The sequence below is a fragment of the Neoarius graeffei genome, chromosome 16 (genome assembly GCF_027579695.1).
Source record: "Neoarius graeffei isolate fNeoGra1 chromosome 16, fNeoGra1.pri, whole genome shotgun sequence".
Taxonomy (NCBI): Eukaryota; Metazoa; Chordata; class Actinopteri; order Siluriformes; family Ariidae; genus Neoarius; species Neoarius graeffei.
The window spans coordinates 4,845,411-4,869,049 of record NC_083584.1 but is presented as its reverse complement, the minus strand read 5'-3'; the positions used below and the strand labels follow the sequence as shown (position 1 = coordinate 4,869,049).

Here is a 23,639-nt window from a genome sequence, read left to right as displayed (position 1 = left end):
GTTATCAAAAGTAAAAAAATGCTAAATATTTCCTGATCATGACAAGTAGAGATTTTCTTAACACATTGAATGCCACGCAGTTTTTGGAAATTTGGCTGTAGCCACAATGAGAGTAGCCAGTATCTAGATCATTGTTGGCGTTCTTTGGACAGCCACAGAATATTTTGTATTAGGCTATAATATACATATTATAATAATATAATATACATAACATGACTCGTTTAAAAGGTGAGAGTCAGCTTTCCGTAGGTGAAAACCACTTCTTTCTTGGTTCATAAGCTAGTCTTGTACCGCTCGCAAAATTTTCTACGAGTTGCCCAGTGGAAAATACCACAAGAGGGGGCGTTCATGTGTGCTTTCCATGTCGGTGTTTGGTATTTACCATAATTCCCATAGCACATGAACGCACTCTACGTCTCGGTTTTGGTTCTCCATGTCCCGGATGGAGCTCGGATGAAAAACACGAGCGGTGGATTTCCCAGTAAAACACTCGTGTCTGCGTCATATTTCCCGATATTTCACCCCGATGACGTCACTCCCAGCGTTTCCCCGCTGATTAGACGCGCGTTGTCAAAATGGCGAACCAGTTCAAAATTAACTCTTTTGATTAACTTGTGTCCATATAATATAAAGAACATTACACGCTCACTTCGCTCACTCGTGATATGTACATTCACCACTCAAAGATAAATTTCAGATCTTCGTGCCACCGTGTAATATCCTCTATTTATCAGGTCATTAATAACAGTAAAGTTTTGTGGAATTATAATTTTGTATTATTGCAAACTCCACATGGCTCTACAGGCCCAGCGTCTGTGTAATTACATTTCAGCTACAACACAAATTTAATGTGGAGGGATGTGAACAAAAAACCCTCACACTGCACTCAGTGAAGGTTTTACACAGAAAAAAACCCTCAGTGTTTACGGGACATCGGAGCCTGCAATAGTGGTGTAATTTGTAAATATTGTAAATAAACTGTTAGTATAAAGTTCTGTTTGATTATTTGTTCAGTTTTGGAAATGTGGTGTTTGTGAGTCTCGTTAGCTGGCTGTCACTTCCATCTTCAGCTCACAGCTTCCACACTTCTTGGGACAAAATGGCAGAATGTGAGACGTAAACATTTTTCTCCTGAAATGACATCAACTGGTTTCTACTTCTTTAATCGCTGAACTTCAGTTTTATTCAATTCTACATGCAGCTGTTTTCCCCTCATTTATCTACTGATCTATTTGTATTAACACACTCTGGATCACCTGAAACTCAAAACATCCCAAAGTGCGTTTCTGTCAAAGTGCTTTCAGTTTCTCTCTTTCTAACAGTGGAACAGTAGTACAGTTCTATTCAGCTTTACTTACACGGCTTTCCTGGATGCTGCAATCACAGGCATCACCTTCACAAGAACCCAATCTGGTATCTTCTTTGTCCTGGTATATTTACTCAGATCAAACTCCTCCAGCTCCTGTGCTGAAGTCAGTAACACAAACACCAGAGCAGACCACTGTGAAGGAGAGAGTTCACTTCGTTTCCCAGATTTCAGGTAGCGTTGGATTTCCTCCATGAGAGAATCATCACCCAGTTCATTCAGACAGTGGAACAGATTGATGGATTTTTCTGCAGGAAGATCATCTCTACTGATCTTCTCCTTAATGTACTTAACTGTTTTCTTTTTGCTCTGGGAGCTACTTCCTGTCTGTGTTACTAAGGCATCTAAGAGTTTCTGATTGGACTCCAGTGAGAGACCCAGAAGAAAGCGGAGGAACAGATCCAGATGTCCAGTCGTAGATTTTAACGTCTGATCTACAGCCCTCCTGTGTAAATCTGAAATTGTCTTAAAGGACCGACTCTGATCAAGAACATTTCTCTTTTCCTTCATGAAGGTCAGATGTACATACAGAGCTGCGAGATGCTCCTGAATGCTCAGATGAACAAAGCAGTACACTTTACTCTGGTGAAGCCCAGGCTCCTCTCTGAAGATCTGCGTACACACACCTGAGTACACTGCTGCTTCTGTCACATCAATGCCACACCCTCGCAGGTCTTCCTCATAGAAGATCAGGTTGCCTTTCTCCAGCTGCTCAAAAGCCAGTTGTCCCAGTTTGAGCAGCATTTCTTCATCACTCTCCTGCTTCTTTGAGTATTTTTCTCTGATGACGTTTGTCTGAATGATGAGGAAGTGTGTGTACATTTGAGTCAGAGTCTTGGGGATCTCTCCACTCTCTGCTTCACCCAACATTCTCTCGAGGACAGCAGCTGAAATCCAGCAGAAGACTGGGATGTGACACATGATGTACAGGCTTCTTAATGACTTCAGGTGTGTGACGATGTTCTCGGCCAGGCTCTGATCACTGACCCTATTCCTGAAGTACTCCTCCTTCTGGGGGTCATTGAACCCTCGTACCTCTGTGACTCGATGGACGTACTCGGAGGGGATTTGATCAGCTGCTGCTGGTCGGGAGGTGATCCAGACGAGAGCAGAGGGAAGCAGATTCCCTTTGATCAGGTTTATCAGCAGCACACGCACCGATGCTGATTCAGTTACATCACACACTCTCACTGTGTTCCGGAAATCCAGAGGGAAACGACACTCATCCAATCCATCAAAAATGAACAGAACCTTTTCCAACCTGGACATTTCTGTTTCTCTGGTTTCCTTAAAGCAGACATGAAGGAGCTCCATCAGACTCAGGTTTTGGTCCTTCATCAGATTCAGCTCTCTGAAAGGAAGTGGAAATATGAGGGGGACGTCCTGATTTGCTTTCCCTTCAGCCCAGTCCACAATGAACTTCTGCACAGAGACTGTTTTTCCGATACCAGCCACGCCCTTTGTCACTACAGTTCTGATGGGTTCGTCTTCTTCAGATAAGGGCTTAAAGATGTCGCTGCATTTGATTGGTGTTTCCTCTGTTGCTTTTCTCCTGGACGCTGCCTCAATCCGTCTCACCTCATGTTCTTTATTGACGTCTCCACTGTCTCCCTCTGTGATGTAGAGCTCGGTGTAGATCTCATTCAGGAGCGCTCGCGTTCCCAGCTTCATCATCACTCCATTTAAACACTGAAACTTCTTCATCAGATTTAATCTGAACTTTTTCTGGAATTCATTTACAGCAGGAGATTCTGGGGCGTGTCTGTGTGACGGGGTGAAATAAGAAGACGCGGTGAGACCTGGGCTCCAATTATTACAGTTTAACGTCACAGTTTTTTCTGACTGGTTCCCACAGATAACCGTTCTTTAGGATGCTAACACTATGGATTTACCGGATTTGATTGTATCTTTTCCACTGAGCTCTATATAAAACCTGGAGAGCTCAGAGCCTATTCCCCGCTGTAGAGACGAGTGAAGCCGTCTGGCCGCCATATTACCACTCCCATCGCGTGTCTCTGGCTTGTGTGTTAAACCGTGGTATCTCATCAAATTTGCCCCAAGAAAAGTACCTCCTGACTCTGCCCCCTTTCATTACCTCCTCTTATTTTCTCAACTTGACCCCCATTCCTGACACATCTTTATCGCGCTCTGCTTCACTGTTAGTATTTTTTTCCCTTTTCCAGTTCAGTCTCTGATCATTTTTTTCATGGCTCTTTTTTTTTTTACTAGAGCGGCAGCTATAATTATGGACTGTTGATAATTGTCGACACCTTTTCAGATTTACCAATAAAAACAAACAAACAAACAAACAAACAAACAAACAAACAAACAATCGTACAAAGCTGAGTTTCAGTTACAGCAGTTATTATCGGTTAATTAATAAACCGGAAGACCCCACCCTTTGATCTTCTTGTCTGATGACACGGCTCGTTACCTGAGACGGAATTTCTTTCAGCACGATCAGCAACTTGAGGAAAACCCGGACGTTATCATCGCAGGGAAGCATGGTGCAAAGATCATGGACATGTTTTTACTGATCAAATTCACCGATATTTCATGATCTCCTCATCAAAACCTACTTTATTTCTTACTCTTTCATTTACAGCCGCCATTTTGTATCTAAACGCACGTTTGAGAAGTCACGTGAGGTGTCAATAATAGTGATCACTTTCACCGGTGTCCACCATTATCGACACCCTGTGGGATTAAGGGACATTTACGACTGTTATGGAGCGATCTCTGTGTGTAACATTGTTGAAGTAGATGAAGTGCTTTAAAAAAATAAAACCGCTGTGATTTATAATTTTTTTTCTGATTTATAACAGAATGGAATGTTTATAGAGTATTTGGAATCCGATTGAAATCAGTAGAATTAGACCTGAATTAAATTCCTAACGTAAAAAAAAAAATTACATGCTTGAAATATTCAGATTTTTCTATTCCATTCAGAATTTTTTTCAGTTTGTTGTAAATATCGACCACATATTACAATATCAGTGGACATTTTATTTTTTGGTTCGAGGAATGACATGCGACCTTTGACCTGGATTTTCATGTGGTTACAATGTCAACTGCCTGTTGTCAACGCATTTATTGGTAAACGACAAAACTAGAAATTAATACAAACAACAACAACGAATGACTAACAAAATGTGATTTACGAAAATACTTCAAAAGTGGAACAAAAAGATTTTCTGACGCAGGTTAAACATCAATTGATTTGTTTACAAACAGTAGAATTACCTCCTCATTTATGTCAACACCAACATCCATATATTTATATAAAAGATTTTATATTTACATACCTGCCAACCTTGAAAAAATTTTCTAGTCAGGAACATTTGCATCGATAATCTGACACAGTCACAGTGTTCATCCCAGATATCAATGTCAGATTTTCAACAAAAACAGACAAGACGATCAGACAGTTTTTCCCCTCTCTTCCTATAGGGGGTCCACGCAAACGGCGCTGTGACACACGTGTAAAACTGATTACACGCTAGCCATCAATACTCACAGGTGAAATGTCCGTCCACAACCTTTGACCTGACGATTTGGACAGTTCATTGCTGCACATGTAGGCATTTTTCTTCTCATTTTTCTCACCGACTACATAAATAACTCGTCCAATTTTGTGGAGCTTCCAGTCGTCTAAATGACAGTTCCGCTCCGTGATGGGAGTGGTAAGATGGCGGCCAGCTGGCTTCACCCTGACGAGCCTATGAGCTCTCCAGATTTTATATAGAGCTCAGTGATGTTTTCTATAATCTAATCCTGTAGATAATAACAGCAGAGAGGTTTAGAATACCAGAGCGTCAGTGTCACGGTCATGTTGTTGGGTTTGATCTTACCCTGTATCTGTGATGAAGATCTTTTCTCTTCTGTCTCCTGCCTTCTGTAAAACACTGAGAACAAAATTAGTAGCTGTTAAAGACAACAACTTTAATCCCTTTAATACTGGAGTCTCAGATTTAGTCCCAATTTTACTGCAATAAATGGAGCAAGTGAATAATTATTTAGAGAACACAGAACTAAATACAGCAGCATTGTGTACCTGGAGAAAAATCTGTCCCTGTTTTAATTTTAGGCTTCTAGTTTTTTTTTCCTTCTTCCGACAGGCCCCTCCAAAAGTACTGGAACAGCAAGGCCAGCTCTTTTGTTTTTGCTTTACACTGAAGACATTTGGGTTTGAGATCCAAAGATGAAGGAGATAAGAGATCAGAATTTCAGCTGGTTCAGTTCTTTTTGCTTAGATTACCATTTCTGGCTTTAGCATTCAAAACATTAGCCATAAGACATTTTCACCTGAATAAATGTTTACACTATTTCCTCTAAAGCATTTACTGAAAGCATTGTAGCATCACTAAAGACCAAGGAACTATAATAAACATCAAAACAGCTGCTAATGACAGTGGAGCACATCCATTACTGTGACTTTAACTCCGAGAATTATGGGATGTTACCTGTGTCCAGGTGACGGGTTTCCAGTTTTAAAGTTCCAGGGAACATCCATAGACTCATCGCTCTTCATGGAGACACAGCTGGGTTCTGGTGAGTCTGATCTCTTCATCTGGACTTCACTGTACAGCATTATAGACACGCCATTAAATAAACCATTTACACTTTTTGAATGATTTGTTATTTTGACTTAATTTGACCAACAGTGAACAGTGGAATGAGTCTTTATTGTTTAAGTGATTTTGTTCACCATTACTCTGACTTTTATTGCCACATCCAGATGAATTTACTTCCTGATGATGTACGTGACACTGTGAAACACTGAACTGCACAGTTATTGATATTAATTACTCTAAAATGTTTACTGAAAGTACTGTAGCAGGATTATGGCCTAATTAAAGTATAACAAACTGATAAATATCAAAATTCTGCTAATGATCTGAACTGGATAAAGGAATGTGTAACACGGCCTTTCACTCTGCAGTGACTTTAACTCTGAGAATTATGGGATGTTACCTGTGTCCAGGTGACGGGTTTCCAGTTTTAAAGTTCCAGGGAACATCCATAGACTCATCGCTCTTCATGGAGACACAGCTGGGTTCTGGTGAGTCTGATCTCTTCATCTGGACTTTACTGTACAGCATTATAGAGTGGACATGAGACAGTTTTTCTTACACAGAATTCCGACACAAAATATTGGCGAGATGAATTTGTATCATATCATATTTCACCATATTTCTGTTCAATATTCATTATGACCTCCACCTCTTCTTACACACTCGGCGGCAGCAGCAGCAGAGGGAGTAGCATATGTGACGACACTAATTTGGGATTTTAATCATTTAAAGCACAATTTACCATCAAACAATCTTTCTATGTTAAAGGGGACCGGTACAGCATTTAAACATGATCGATATCGATATTACAAGCACAAATTATAATAACACACACACACACACACACACACACACACACACACACACACACACACACACACACACACACACGTGCAGCTACCTGATTAGCAATCATAAGTAGCTTTAAGTGCTTAAAGGTCCAAAACATGTCAAGTTTTATTGCACATGGGCAACCAATATGACGTCAAGTCGCTGATGGCCAGGTAGCGGAAGTTAAGTGCAGGCGATGTAAACATACTTGTGAGCCTGGATTTAGTCAGATGAAAAAGAGTCATCTTCAAGTCAGCAGTATGGACGAGCCGATTTATTTATTTATTGCGCGTGTTAATGCAGATGTAGACATGCAGTGTGCCACAATAGTGTATATGGTCTAAATATAGGCTTGTGACAGCTCGAAGCTGAGTGAGAGTTTATAGCAGGTGAAGCGTGGAGCACCGCACAATTCAATTGGTCTCTTTATTTACAGAAGACAGATGGGTTTTTAATTTGCTTGAAAAATAAAAATCACATGGGATTATTTACTAACACATTTTACACTCATCTGGAGCTCTGCTTTTAGGCAGTGCCAAAATATATACATTCTCTTTGAACGGCTGTACTATTCCAGCTCATCGGCTTGCACGGCCTGAACCCCTTTTCCGTAGACGGTGTTGGAATATTGTTGGCACAGCATCGAGTTTGAGTCGAACGTGACCTGCGTAGCCCAAGAGCTCGGCCTGAAGATTCCTTTCAAAGCAATCGGACTCAAAATGGTCCTCACAAACAGAATTTCTGCCAAAGGAGAGTTTCTAAAGTGTGACCTGTTCAAGTTGTGTAGCCACTGTTTAGCAAGTCGTTTACGTCACTTGGTTGCCAGAAATGGAACACAGAAAAAACACTTTCCCGTATTATCACAGTGATTATTTTTGCAACCACAGGTTTTGCACCCTGCTATTTTTCAATTGTAAATGTTGTAATGGGTGATTTCAATGTCAAAGTGGGAAATCAGAGATCACAATCGGCAGTTGGCCCACATGGTCTCGGCGAAGTTAACGAACGCGGAGAATGGCTCAAGGATTGGTGTGAATGCAACGACCTGATTATCACAAATACTTGGTTCCAAAACCCACCAAGACGCTTATATACTTGGAAGCAGCCAGGTGACCAAGCTCGAAACCAAATAGATTTTATCACCATCAACAGAAGGTTCAGGAACTCGGTCACACAATCACGTGCATACCCAGGAGCTGATTGTGATCGCGATCACAATCCTGTGATTGCGACACTTCGGGTCCGGCTTCAACAGCGAAAAAAAGGTCAGAAATGAAAGGTCTACAACTATGGAAATATAAGCAGTGAACTCAAAGACAAAATCAGGAAGGAAGCTCGTCAATCTCTAAAGTTGATTGACCGAAGCAGTGTGAATGAGTCTTGGGAACAATACAAAGATACTCTCACCGCGATCAGAGATAAATACATCCCAGAGAAACCAAGACAACTACATAAGGGATGGATGACAGAAGAGATCCTTGAGAAAATGGACGAACGACGAAAGGCAGTGAACAGTACCAGAGCCTCAATAAAGAAGTCAAACAAATGTGTAATGCTGCATCCGAAGAGTACTACAATGCAAAATGTGAGAAAATTGAAAAAGAATTCAACTCTAGTTCGAAAGACGCCCATCAACACATTCGAGAAGCAACAGGAAAATCAAAAAAGAGCACGTTCAAGACTGGAGGCATTAAGTCAAAACAAGGCCAACTTTTGCTTGAAGAAGAAGCACAGCTAGCTAGATGGACAGAATACATTCAAGAGCTGTATGGTGATAACACCTGAGGTGATGAGCCCATCACTTTTCAAGGCGAACTGACAGGACCACCGATTACAAGAGAAGAGATTAAGAACGCTATTTACCGGATTCCAAATGGAAAAGCTGTCGGACCAGATGAGTTACCAATTGAACTCGTGAAGCTCTTAGAGGATGATGCAGTTGATTTCCTGCACGGTTTTATGAACAACATCTATGACTCAGGGGAGTTTCCTGAAGATCTCCTAAGATCAATTTTCTTTGCAATACCCAAGAAATTTGGAGCTACAGAATGCGAAAAATTTCGAACCATCGCACTAATGAGCCACCAGGTCAAGATACTCCTTCAAGTACTAATTCTTCGCGCAAGACGCCAGATTCACCCAGAAATTGCTAACTGTCAGTATGGCTTTATGCCTGATAGAGGTACAAAGAACGCCATCTTTATTTTGAGGATGCTTGGGGAAAGGGCTTTAGAGGTAAATCAAGATCTTTACCTGTGTTTTGTCGACAATGTCAAGGCTTTCGATCGTGTACAACATGACAAACTCATGATGTTGCTATCTGACCTGGACATTTTTGACAAAGATTTAAGAATAATTCAGTCCTTATACTTCCATCAAACAGCCGCGATCCGTCAGAACAACTCTCTCAGTGAATGGGTGAAAATCAAACGAGGAGTGCGACAGGGATGTGAACAGTCACCAGACTTTTACAACCTCTACAGCGAGCAGACCCTCCATCCTCTTGACGACCTAGAAGGCTTGATAATTGGAGGTGTAAACATCACAAACATTAGGTATGCTGATGACACGGTTTTAATTGCGACATCAGAAGAAAAGCTACAGAGGCTAGTGGATTGTCTAGTAAAAGAAAGTACAGAATATGGCTTGGCTATAAATACAGATAAAACCGAATGCATGGTCCTTTCCAGACAACAACCCAAGAATTGTAAAATCACTGTGAACGGAGTACAACTCAAACAAGTACAGCAGTTTAAATACCTTGGCTCAATCATTACAGACGACGCAAAACCTACAAAGGAAATAAAGTCCAGGATAGCACAGGCAAAACAGGCCTTTTCTTCAATGAAGAGTGTTCTTTGCAACATGAAAATCTCGATTAACACCCATCTACGAGTTCTTCAGTGCTACATCTGGCCCATTCTGTTGTATGGTGCCGAGTCTTGGACGTTGCGCAAGGCAGACCTGAGTCGACTAGAAGCAGTTGAGATGTGGTTCCTGTGTAGAATGCTCAAAATTCCTTGGACTGCGAGGAAATCCAATGTCGAAGTTCTTCAAGAAGCAGAATACCAACGAAAACTGCTTGCAATAATTCGGGATAGACAAATAAAATTCCTTGGGCATATCATCCGAAAAGGAAAACTAGAACACCTGGCACTCTCTGGAAAAGTCCCTGGAAAAAGATCATCAGGAAAACAACGGCTGACGTTGATGGACCAAATCAAGCAGTGGTCCCAAAAATCGACCCAAGAACTGTTCCACTTGTTCTACACTAGGCAACTGGTCGCCGATGTCTTTTGATATGGCACCCAACAAAAAAAAATTTTCAACAAGGTTTTGTTCATCCGGCAACATCGCAGTGTCAGGAGCAGCGAGCCAATCAAGATACAGGAAACCTATCGATGATTCTACGTCATGTTGACCTCTGACACCGCCAACAAAATGGAAATATGGTTGCGCCCTTAAGTGAGCGTGAATATTAAAAAAAAAAAAGAATTTTAAAGGCACTGATTTATGCAACACAGTGTGACAATACAGCGCAGTCAAAATGCATTCGTGCAAAATATGTAATATTTCTCTCCTCTGTTTATTTTTCGCCGTGGGTTCCCTTTGTAAAGGAAATTTACTTTCAAATAATCTTTCTCCATCTCATCAGTCTGGTCCTGTGAAGCCTGTTTTGGGATACGACTCGTATCGTGGCTTTAGTGTATCGGCTCATACCTACTCTTTACTGTTTAACTGCTTTATTATTTTATAAGAACATCATTTTACTGACAGTGAACAGAATCTGAATGTTTAAAGTGGTGACTGAGAACTTTTCATTCGGAGGATAAATTTGTGTTCAGTTATTCTTCTCATATCTACTCACTCCATATTTCAGATAAGAACAGTTAATGACTAAAATATTACAACATGGCAGTTTACCGGTTTTCTGAGGGTGGGGTCACATTATCTGTGTCCAGATCCCGGCTCTCCATTTTTGAATATTAGTGTATGGACACACAGCTCATGGACTCACTGCTGATTCCTGAAGACGCGGATCTCTTCTGCTGGAAGGAATTTCACTCCTAGAAAAGACAAAAACAAACATGCAGTTCCAGCTGAAAAACCATCAGAATAAACAGGAAATGCCGAGCTGGAAATAAAATGTTTTCCAGCTAAACTCCCCCAAACTCTCTGAGTGTTTAATAGATGAGAAAGGGAAGAGAGAAACTCGAATATAGAACACACAGCCGATAAACAGCAGCTTTACAGGGAAGAGGATTTCAGTTCCGCAGTTTTACTGCTGTTTTTACACGAGCTCAGTCAAATACAACCACATTTCTCTCCAACACAGCACTTACTTTTACTCAGCACTCCATGCTGGGGGACATTAATGTCCCCGTTTCGACCTGCTGTTGCAGTTTTTTCTTTATTTTTCCAGCAGCAACGAAATGCCGTCGAGGCTGAAAGAGAAACACTTTCACTTCTGGAAAACAACTTCATCTTCTTCTGTGTTGAATGGTGGTTGGCATGCCAGCTTAAAGGTGCATTACCGCCACCTACTGGACTGGAGTGTGGAACAGAAGATTGGCAGGAAAATAAATCTCATCTCATCTCATTATCTGTAGCTGCTTTATCCTGTTCTACAGGGTCGCAGGCGAGCTGGAGCCTATCCCAGCTGACTACAGGCGAAAGGCGGGGTACACCCTGGACAAGTCGCCAGGTCATCACAGGGCTGACATAGACACAGACAACCATTCACACTCACATTCACACCTACGCTCAATTTAGAGTCACCAGTTAACCTAATCTGCATGTCTTTGGACTGTGGGAGAAACCGGAGCACCCGGAGGAAACCCACGCGGACACGGGGAGAACATGCAAACTCCGCACAGAAAGGCCCTCGCCGGCCACGGGGCCCGAACCCGGACCTTCTTGCTGTGAGGCAACAGCATTAAGCACTACACCACCATGCCGCTCCCTGTGTAAACTTTGGGGACGTTAAATTTCTTACACAGCTGACCAAAAGAGGAGAAAACCCCATCAGAGTAAAGGTCATTAAAAGACCCAATGCCCAATTTCTGCCAGTTCAAAAATGATTTGTCTATTAAGGATGGTGTACAATTGTGGTTAGAATGAATAAAAAGAGAAAAAGACATCCATCCAAAACGACGGCCCATCTGAGTCCAGACCCTTAAAGTTGCTCTGACAACCGTATTTTTGGAAATGTTTGATGAGGGGTCGGGGTAGAGGAGTAGACCAAGGCTGGCAAAGAGGAGGGTTGACAAGACAGGGCCTCTAAGACATACCATCAAGGTGCATCAGCACCTGGATCCTCATACAACCAGTGTACTATTGCACGTATATTGGAAGCCCAATAATAGGCTTGAAAGTCTGGTGCTGCCATACCACCAAGACACTTTGGATGTTGTAGCACGCTTCTCGCTATACACGGTGATTTGTAATTCCATACAAAGGATGAAATAACAGTTTAATTTGTGAAAAAATGATTTGGGAATAAATGCAGGAATGCACTGAAAAAGATAAGTAAATTTGGGAAGAATGTTCATTCGAATCGAATTAATATAGGGCTGTGCGATATGGGAAAAAATGAATATCCCGATACATTTTCTCCATTTCACGGTATGCGATATATATCTCGATATATTTAAATCTCCTCTAAAGGACCCCATGAAATCTAACTTTTACTCTTTACTGTTTTCACTACAATCCCTGCAGATTAAATAACATTCTTGGTTAACTTTACAGGTGGTTTTCAACAACACATTTTACATTTTCATGTTTGTGATTAATCACAATTGAATTGAAATAAGACTATTTTTATTCAACAAAGATGAGGCACAAACTGCAAAAACAATCTTGAAAATTGCAACAAAGGGGCAACACAATACAGAGCTGCTCAGAGCTCAAACAAATAAAGTGCAAGCTCAACACTGAGAAAGACATTTAGCCTAAATAAGAAAAGTGCTCATTCATTAAATTATTTTAAAAAATAGATCTCCAAGCTATTAACCTGACTACTGAGAACCACTGGAACATTCACAATAGAGAGAGAGAGATTGAGGGAGAGAAGAGAGAGATCTGCAAAACATCATTTTTCTCTTTGCACACTTTTGAACTGAATGTTTTCTGGCTCTGCCTCTCAGATGTGTAGAATTCCGGTACTGCCTTCTCTGTAAAATGTCTGCGACCAGGCAACTCATATTTGGGATTGAGTGTGTTTAGTAATTTCTGGAAGCCTGGTTTTTCCACTATACTAATTGGGATCATGTCTTCGGCAATGAAGTGAGTGATTGCATCCGTTATAGCTCTCCATCTCTGACTCAGTTCCTCATATGGGGGGCTTTGGAGAACGAGGCCGCTGGGGTCATTTGTTTAGCTTGTGGGGGGTTTTAGCTCGTGGGCAAGTAGTTCGGAGTTTAAGAGACTCTTCATACTGTACCGGGTGAGTTTATGGAACATATTTGTAGCGCTGCTGCCTTTTGTGATGACAGGTTTTTTTGCACACTTTACAAACTGGCATTTGCTGTTCCACGTCCTCCTCGCGATATCCAAAAAATGCCAGATGACTGACCCCTTACTAGTTCTTTTAGGAACCAATTCGTCCGCTTCCATTTTTAATTTGTCGCTGAAATTGACAGAGCTTACACGGTAGCCTATGCAGCACCAGCGACTGCACGAACTGAGTCAGCGCTGTAAACCGGAACTAGGAAATCTTCCCGCCGGCAGTGCTGCCAGATACTGCTGACGTTTTCCAGCCCAAAATATGTTCAAAACCCGCCAAAACGCACTTAAAACCGCCCAATCTGGCAACACAACCGAAACTAGAAAATCTTCCCGGAAGTTCCTTTCAGCACCGAGATGTCGCCCGGGATTGGTTGGCGAGTACGTGACGTTTTTGTTTTCTTTCCCCTTAGGCAGCCTCTCGCGTTACTGCCTGAGGGACAGGGAGAAAACCACCAGAAAAGGGTTTAAACAAACACAACAAACGCAAGTCGGAAGATGACCATAAAATACTTGCTAGTTACGATATAATAATTTTATGTATCGCACACAGAATTTTCAGCGATATATCGAGTATATTCGATATATCGCACAGCCCTATGTGAACCCTTGCTTGTTTTTCTCTGTCTCCTTCTGTGGTGTAACAGGACGGTGGAGGATTTACTGCAGAGAGGTGCAGAACCCAACCTGCTGCTCAATGAAGGCGTGGCCACGGTGCATCTGGCTGCAGGGAAGGAATCAGAAAAAGGACTGCGGTGCCTTAAAGTGCTCCTGCAGAACGGCGCTGATCCAAACCTCAGGTCAGGGATAGAGCGGATAAAAATGATTTATTCTTGAATTTCTTTCTTTTAACTTGATTGGGAATATTTGCTTTGAAATTATATTATTCCCCTTTTCATTCTTTTTCCCTCTCCTTTTGTTCCGTCCTGTCTTTTTCATTCTTTTTTTTCTGCCTGTTTGAGATTTGATTTATTTTTTACAACCCCGATTTCAAAAAAGTTGGGACAAAGTACAAATTGTAAATAAAAACGGAATGCAATGATGTGGAAGTTTCAAAATTCCATATTTTATTCAGAATAGAACATAGATGACATATCAAATGTTTAAACTGAGAAAATGTATCATTTAAAGAGAAAAATTAGGTGATTTAAAATTTCATGACAACAACACATCTCAAAAAAGTTGGGACAAGGCCATGTTTCCCACTGTGAGACATCCCCTTTTCTCTTTACAACAGTCTGTAAACGTCTGGGGACTGAGGAGACAAGTTGCTCAAGTTTAGGGAGAGGAATGTTAACCCATTCTTGTCTAATGTAGGATTCTAGTTGCTCAACTGTCTTAGGTCTTTTTTTGTCGTATCTTCCGTTTTATGATGCGCCAAATGTTTTCTATGGGTGAAAGATCTGGACTGCAGGCTGGCCAGTTCAGTACCCGGACCCTTCTTCTACGCAGCCATGATGCTGTAATTGATGCAGTATGTGGTTTGGCATTGTCATGTTCTAAGGCGTAATTTTGGGTAGGGACGCTAGGGACGTGTTCCTACCAATATTCAGCCGCTACTGTGTAATCACGATCAATAAAACCGATGTCCTAACCTGAGCAATGATTATATGGCACACAAAGGGTTAAATGTATGACACTGCTAATAATCCCCCCTCTAACGTAGATATCATTCTCTGATTAGCTACCTGTTTCTCGCTAACTTACATGGTTGGCTATCCCAGCTGTCACTCCATCTGCTGTTAAAGCAGCACACTTCCCACAGCAGCCGTGACTACCCGCCCATCAACCCCCCATATCTCACACGTGCACACCTGACCTACCCCACGCACCCCCCACTCTCCGTCAGCCTACAAATTGAGCTGGACTTCGATGTCCATGCATTCTTGCCCTACGACTCGCATGCTGACTTGAGTATCATGGATGACGGCCCCCCCTCCAAAAAACGAAACATTCGTACATTCTTCTTCAAAGTCAAGAAAGTAAGTGCAGGGTTTCCGTCGAGCTTTAAAAACTCAACAAAATCCTTTTGATGTATGGAAACCCTTCATAAAAGTATTGCTGCGGCTCCTTAGGCAGGTTTAGCAACGTGACAGGACGCATCAGAGCTAGGCTACTGAATAGCTGCAGAGAAAAGGAATACTGGAGCAATTTAACTTGGTGTTAGATAATATCCTCAATGAATGAATGTTAAATTTATAGACCTAACGGTTTTACAGAATGTAAGTAGTCAGATGTAGGCTACTGCATGGCCATGCAGATGTGCGACTTGCATTTCAGAATCAACAGCGTGACAGCCACTGAGTCTTCTGCTGAGTCTGCTGCGTTCAGCGTTTTACAGAGACCTCTTTCTACTACTACTAGGCTAGGCTAGATACAACAAATCCATGGTCCTTTACTGCCACCTACAGACGAATATTGGTAACTGCAGCATGAACATAAAAGAAGTCACAAGCACATCTGCAGTGAAAATCATAACACACGTTACGAACAGAGAAACAGGCAACAAAAAGACATAAATGGGGGGTATACTACAAATGCAATACTAATGTAATCATAATCATGCTATAATAGGCAATCACTAAATTATATATCCAAATATCATTTTAACTAAATTTGAGCTTAATTACAGAATAGAAAATGCCACCAGTAGCACCTATTTATGAGTGTCTCAATAAGGCAGTCAGTGAATTGAGACACCCCCCAATGTCAAACAATACAGATATTGAATTTAAAAAAAAAAAAAAAAAAAAAAAAAAAAAAAAATATATATATATATATATATATATATATATATATATATATATATATATATATATATATATATATTTAATGCTAAAAATGCTTAAAGTTTTTAATTCTTATTTTCATGTATTTCTGTGGAAGAGACAGAACGACTGCTTAAACACAAATTAGGAATTGTGTGGTGTAAAAGTAATAAATCATCAGATTCTAGAAGATCATGTGATATTATGTTTTTGTGGGGAATAAATTATAGTCTATGTCAGAGATTCTCAAACTGTGGTACGCGGGCTCCATTCTAGTGGTACGCCAAAGAATTTCTCATCTCATCTCATTATCTCTAGCCGCTTTATCCTTCAACAGGGTCGAAGGCGAGCTGGATCCTATCCCAGCTGACTACGGGCGAAAGGCGGGGTACACCCTGTACAAGTCGCCAGGTCATCACAGGGCTGACACATAGACACAGACAACCATTCACACTCACATTCACACCTACGCTCAATTTAGAGTCACCAGTTAACCTAACCTGCATGTCTTTGGACTGTGGGGGAAACCGGAGCACCCGGAGGAAACCCACGCGGACACGGGGAGAACATGCAAACTCCACACAGAAAGGCCCTCGCCAGCCACCGCCAAAGAATCACTTCATTAAATATAAATAAAATAAAATTTAAAAAATAAAATGTGAAATACTATCCATAATATCCGAATGGATGAAAATATCTTATCAACCGATAACAAGAAAATGAAAGGAGATACAAATTAAGTTAATAATTTTAAAAAGTTTGCAAGTGCTTCTGGGTAGCCATACGTAGCGTACGTACGCATTCCCGCCGGTTCCGCTGACAGACGGTTATCCGCCGTTGGTAGACTCGGCTGTGATGGGAAAAGGTGGAGGTGGCTTTGCTAATTATGACGAGTACGACAAAATTACTGTCGTGGCTTAAATCCGCGAATGGGAGCGTGGATCAGGAGAGAGGGAGAACTGAAGAGGACGTGTGTGAGCCGAGTGCAGATGCTAACGACAGTGGCAAAACCAGCCCCAGAACTGCTAGCAAACGGCAGAAACCAGTGAGGAGGAAGTCTGACGAAAAATACATAAAACTGGGATTCATCTGGAGCGGGACAGAGGAGCTGCCCAGGCCGCAGTGTGTTGTATGCGGGGACGTTCTGAGCAATGAGTCCATGAAACCATCGCATCTCAAACGGCATCTTACAACCAAACACACAGCACTAAAGGACAAACCAATGGATTTTTTTTTTTTTACGAAAACGTGATGAACTGAAGCAGTCCAAGTCCACCATTCTGTCCTATGGTACACCTGTAGCCAAAGCACAGGAAGCTTCATATCGTGCCAGCCTCCTGATCGCCAGAGCCGGTAAGCCGCACACAATCGGGGAACTGCTGTGTTTGCCATTAGCCAAAGAGATGACACGTATCATGTGTGGAGAGAAAGCTGCCAGAGAGTTAAACTTGGTGCCGCTTTCAAATGACACCGTGTCAAGGAGAATAAACGACATGGCTGACGATGTTAAAAAGACACTGATTGAGCGCATTAAGAACAGACCCAGACGTTGCAGGACTGTGTTCACAGAGGCATGCACACCCATCACATTAAGCTCAGTAAGCTGTCAATCAGTAGTCAATCAGTCAATAGTCTGTGTATATTTAACATTATAAGCTGTTATTCTTAATGCTTTTCCTCACTTTTGTTTTATTCTTAATCTTATTCTTCCTCTGTTTGTGGGTGTGTGTTTCTGTTTCAGAAAGCAGTCACTGGAGTTAAGAAACGGCAAGAACTGCAGCTATGCATAGCCTGTTTTGATTTTTTTCAAGTACATCAAGTACAGTACTTTTTTTTACTTAACATTTAAGTACAGTACAGTTATTTAACTTAAGTACATTTTCATTTAATCTTTAAGAACTGTCTTTTAATATTTATTTTAGTACAATGTTTATTTCACTTTTATGTGCAATTAATTTTATTTGATTCATTATTTAAGGACAGTGTTTTATTTTCCTATATTTAAACACAGTGTTACTGTTCAAAGTACTGTGCGTAATGTTACAGTGGCCAACATTATTAAATATACTTGTTAAATAAAACCTCTGCCTTGTTTTTAATGAATACTTAGACCTACTACGCTACTGTATTTTAATGTTGGTCATTATGGTGGTACTTGGAGAGCCAAGTATTTTCTGAGATGGTACTTGGTGAAAAAAGTTTGAGAACCACTGGTCTATGTAATAATTTTGTCCTTTTTGGCTAGCCCTTTTTGCTGAGGCTACAACCTTACCATGAAACTCTACAGTCATTCTATCCCTAATCTGTTCATACACTACCGTTCAAAAGTTTGGGGTCACCCAGACAATTTTGTGTTTTCCATGAAAAGTCACACTTTTATTTCCCACCATAAGTTGTAAAATGAATAGAAAATATAGTCAAGACATTTTTCTGGCCATTTTGAGCATTTAATCGACCCCACAAATGTGATGCTCCAGAAACTCAATCTGCTCAAAGGAAGGTCAGTTTTATAGCTTCTCTAAAGAGCTCAACTGTTTTCAGCTGTGCTAACATGATTGTACAAGGGTTTTCTAATCATCCATTAGCCTTCTGAGGCAATGAGCAAACACATTGTACCATTAGAACACTGGAGTGATAGTTGCTGGAAATGGGCCTCTATACACCTATGGAGATATTGCACCAAAAACCAGACATTTGCAGCTAGAATAGTCATTTACCACATTAGCAATGTATAGAGTGGATTTCTGATTAGTTTAAAATTATCTTCATTGAAAAGAACAGTGCTTTTCTTTCAAAAATAAGGACATTTCAAGGTGACCCCAAACTTTTGAACGGTAGTGTATGTCATGCATCAACATATTTTTGGAAGGTGACAGACAGCAGAGAGGCTCGAGGAGATGAAAGACAGTGCAGAGAAGGTAGAGGAAGAGAGGCAGGAAGAGAAAGAGGAGCAGAGGCTGAAGGAGAGGATGGAGGAGGTAGAGGAGGGGAATCCACAGCTGGAGGAGATAGAGGAGGAGATGGAGAAGCGGAAAGAGAGGTTGGAAATTTGCAGGTGAGGTTAATGATGGATATGTCAGTCATGAGATTCAGCCCCACTGTGGCAAATGTTTGTTAGTGTGATGTTGATCTGAATAACAATGCTTCACCCATGTGGCTTTAAAATCAGAGCTTCATGTCAAGGCTGGTTTTCTAAGAGGCCTCGTCATGTATTACTGGTAGTGTGTATGTGTTTACAGTAGTTGCAATAGAGTTGATAAATTTACATTGTGGTAGCCTTTCGGAAGCTCTGCCTTGGATCACTTTTGTGTCCCCACCAATGTCAAAATCAGAGTTACTCCCTTGGTCATGTTGGAAAATGCAAGGCCTTCCCTGAAAGAGACGTCGTCTGGATGGGAGCATATGTTGCTCTAGAACCTGGATATACCTTTCAGCATTGATGGTGTCTTTCCAGATGTGTAAGCTGCCCATGCCACACGCACTAATGCAACCCCATACCATCAGAGATGCAGGCTTCTGAACTGAGCGCTGATAACAACTTGGGTCGTCCTTCTCCTCTTTAGTCCGAATGACACGGCGTCCCTGATTTCCATAAAGAACTTCAGATTTTGATTCGTCTGACCACAGAACAGTTTTCCACTTTGCCACAGTCCATTTTAAATGAGCCTTTGCCCAGAGAAGACGTCTGCGCTTCTGGATCATGTTTAGATACGGCTTCTTCTTTGAACTATAGAGTTTTAGCTGGCGACGGCGGATGGCACGGTGAATCGTGTTCACAGATAACGTTCTCTGGAAATATTCCTGAGCCCATTTTGTGATTTCCAATACAGAAGCATGCCTGTATGTGATGCAGTGCCGTCTAAGGGCCCGAAGATCACGGGCACCCAGTATGGTTTTCTGGCCTTGACCCTTACGCACAGAGATTCTTCCTGATTCTCTGAATCTTTTGATGATGATATGCACTGTAGATCATGATATGTTCAAACTCTTTGCAATTTTACACTGTCGAACTCCTTTCTGATATTGCTCCACTATTTGTCGGCACAGAATTAGGGGGATCGGTGATCCTCTTCCCATCTTTACTTCTGAGAGCCGCTGCCACTCCAAGATGCTCTTTTTATACCCAGTCATGTTAATGACCTATTGCCAATTGACCTAATGAGTTGCAATTTGGTCCTCCAGCTGTTCCTTTTTTGTACCTTTAACTTTTCCAGCCTCTTATTGCCCCTGTCCCAACTTTTTTGAGATGTGTTGCTGTCATGAAATTTCAAATGAGCCAATAATTGGTGTAAAGGACCACACTAGTCCTTGTAAGTGTTTTGTTATTCTCTTGAGTAAAACTTACATAAATGTGTTTTTCATTTGTATTTTATGTTATTTACGAATATAAGATTTAATTAAATTTCTGTTTGTGCTTTAGAATGGTTGGGCTATGAGGTTGAGTGAGTATTGTATGTGTGTGGATTTGTATGGACTTGGGGTGCTGTTTGTCCTTTAAGTGACACCGTAGCTCCACAAGAGGGAGACCTGTAAAGGTAGCAACCAGGTGTGATCAATTAAGAAGCTGCTTTGTTTGAGCTTGAGCTAGGAAGGCTTGATGTCCATGCTTCACCACTCAAGCTTCACTGCAAAAGAAGGATATTTTGACGCCTGTTTTACAACAGAAGAGAAATGATTATATGTTGCATCCTTGGTGAGCGCAGTGAGGTATGTTTTGTTTGAAGTTTTTGTAACTTTGTATCAAGTGTTGGAACCAAATGTGAATGCCTTTGTTTTAATATTGATGTCTCAATTAAGAAATGTTGTACCTGTGAGAACGGTATGGTGATTTGCTGTTTGTTTGCTGTTTTGTATACCATGATATAGTTTTCACGGTGCTATGGGTGATGTTGGACTGACTTTGCTGCAAGTAAAATAAAATACACCTTGAGCATCAGTCGAGACTCTCTTTGGGATCCAAGGGTTGCTACAGTGAAAACTCAGCGCTACATCTGGGTCGTCTGCTGGGTCGTTCCTGCCGGGTCGTTCCTGCCGGTTTCATTGCGGAAGACAAGACCTCCTGTGTTACCATCTTAAACAGAGACTGCAGATGTGGTGAGAGAATTTTATGAAGAGACAATTCCAGATGAACTGAACCTTTTTGGCATAGTCCTTCATCCATGGGTACAGTGACTTTTTGGTTATGAATGAAGTTTTGAGTTAAATGTTTGAGAAGACATGGCTATCTAAAACGCTTAAAATGGAAAAGTAAAGTGAATGTTTAATGGTTTTATTTGAATGTTTTAAATTTTTATTTGAGTGTTTCAAATTACATGGTAAAGAGAAGCCTTGTTTACATTTTGAGGTTAACACAAGCCAGCTCAGGCCCATATTGAATGCAGTTTAAGTAGTAGCCTAATGATTTGTGTTGGGACTATTGTTTTTTTTTTTTCCTTTAATGCTTAAAAGGGATTGGTGTAATAGAACACAAATTAATAAGCCCATTTCAGTTTTATCACATAAAAAGATAACTGCAATCACACAGTTTTAAGTCCAGAATGTCAGTGACTGAAGAAAAGGGTAAATCCACTGGTGAGAGAGACCTCTCTGAAGAACCTCCAGCAGGAGAAGAAAATTCAGCTCGCACACAAGAAGTAGTCTCTGGTACTCGTGAAAGGCAACTCACTGACGGAGGCAAACAGATGCGTGAAGATCAAGCTAAAAAGCATGTAAGGGCATTCTTAAAATCTTATGAATCCTGGAAAGGGATAGCAAAAGAATGTAGGAAAAGCCTAAAGCAATTCTGTTCAAAGGAGGATCTTAATAAGATAAATGAGTACATTCAAAGTGGATATGATCGTGTACATCAGAATTATGAGCCACTGCAGCGCAGTTCAACTAACACTCAAGACATTGTGCGGAAAATGGATGCTTGTAATACACTGACCACAGAAATATGTGATAGTGAGTAAACGAATGGAAATGGGTGTTGCCCGTGATACCTTTAAAGCAGAGGTTGAAAAGCAAAGAGTGAGAGTGATTTTAAACAGAGATGAATACAAATCCATCTTTGGTGGAACAAACACTGAAAGTGTCATCTCAGAAGGGACTGAAGGATTGGATGACATGTCTGTAGCCAATTCTAAGGCTTCCAGTAAGCGAGCAGTTGCAGAAGCAGATCTTGCAGCTAAATTGGAGCAAGTAAAGTCTATGCAGGAGATACAAGCTCAACAGAGTAAACTCATTAAGTTGGAAAGTGATTGGAAACTTCATGAGTCACAGGTGATGGTACAAATGAGGCAAAAGCAAGCTGAAGTTGAGTTGAAACTAGAGGAGGAGAAATCAAGGCTGAAAATTATGCAAGCAGATATGGATGTCAAGATGGCTGCAGCTCGGGCTCGGATATATGACAAATTTGAAGGTGGAGTGGAAAATGAAGTGAGGGAGTGCCATGAATTAGGCCCTGCTAAAACCACTACACTTATGAATTCAAATCAACATCTGAGTGTAGGAGCCACAGTGTTGCACACACCATCTCATAGTTTAACAACCACATTGGCTGACGCAATTGCAAGTTCATTAAGTTTAAATCGCCTTCCTGTTCCTGAACCAGCTGTCTTCTCTGGTGATCCTCTGAAGTTTGTTGACTTTAAAATGTCTTTTCTAACCTTAATTGGTAGAAAACCTATTCCTGCCAGTGAAAAGATTCTTTACTTAAAAGGCTACCTGACAGGAGATGCACGTAAAGCAGTAGAAGGGTTCTTCTACCAGAGTTCTGAAGATGCATATGAGGGTGCCTGGGCAGTTTTAGAGGAACGCTATGGAAATCCATTTGTTGTACAGAAAGCATTCAGAGACAAACTTATGAAATGGCCTAAGATTAATTCAAATGATTCTTCTGCGTTAAGGGAGTTTGCAGATTTCTTAAAAAGTTGTGTAGAAGCAATGCCCCATGTTAAAGGACTGGCCATTCTGAATGACTGAGGAAAATCATAAACTTCTGAAAAAAACTGCCAGATTGGATTGTGCGCAAATGGAGCAGAATTACTGTAGAAGAGCTTGATACATCAGGGGAATATCCAGCTTTCAATCACTTCAGAGTTTGTGTTAAAAGAGGCACGAATAGCCTGTAATCCCATAGCCTCTCCCTTCTTTCTGAATTCTAGAACCCCGGAAGAGAAGCCATCTAAAAGAGCAAAGGCTCTTAGCACAAGTGCCCAATCAAAAGATTACACAAAGGTCTCAGAACGTGTATCATTTTCAAGACTCAGGTTGCCTTGCTTCATCTGCAAAGAAGAATCACATGGCGTAGCCAAGTGTCCAGTCTTTGCTGCAAAGTCCATGGCAGATAAACAGACATTTGTACATCAGAATCATCTTTGCTTTGGATGTTTGTGTAAAGGTCATATCATAAAAGACTACAGGACAAGACATATCTGTGGGGTGTGTGGCCGCCGCCATCCAACCTGTTTGCATGATGAGAGAAGGAGAAAACCTGGAGAAACTACGGTGAAAGATTCCACTTCAACAGAGGGGCAAGTAATTCAAGATATCCATAAAGTTAACTCCCATGCCGTCATTAGAGAGGCATCTGCTACTTCAAGTATTGTTCCT

The 23,639-nt window shown here is 41.2% G+C and overlaps 1 protein-coding gene across 4 annotated transcripts in view; it reads right to left on the bottom strand.

Moving 5' to 3' along the window:
* LOC132900337 (NLR family CARD domain-containing protein 3-like) overlaps positions 1-23,639 on the bottom strand; it is a 100,188-nt gene that overhangs the window by 15,133 nt on the left and 61,416 nt on the right. For 2 of the 4 annotated variants that reach the window (XM_060942367.1, XM_060942370.1), the window contains exons 3-7: positions 6,341-6,457; positions 5,830-5,946; positions 5,421-5,538; positions 5,218-5,261; positions 1,359-3,128 (exon numbers count right to left, since the gene is read on the bottom strand). In XM_060942367.1, coding sequence (XP_060798350.1) covers positions 1,359-3,128; positions 5,218-5,261; positions 5,421-5,538; positions 5,830-5,946; positions 6,341-6,457 — 2,166 coding nt within the window. Of the gene's footprint in view, positions 1-1,358; positions 3,129-5,217; positions 5,272-5,420; positions 5,539-5,829; positions 5,947-6,340; positions 6,458-10,695; positions 10,839-11,114; positions 11,246-23,639 lie in introns of those variants that run through there. The other 2 variants (XM_060942368.1, XM_060942369.1) reach the window with 2 other exon arrangements.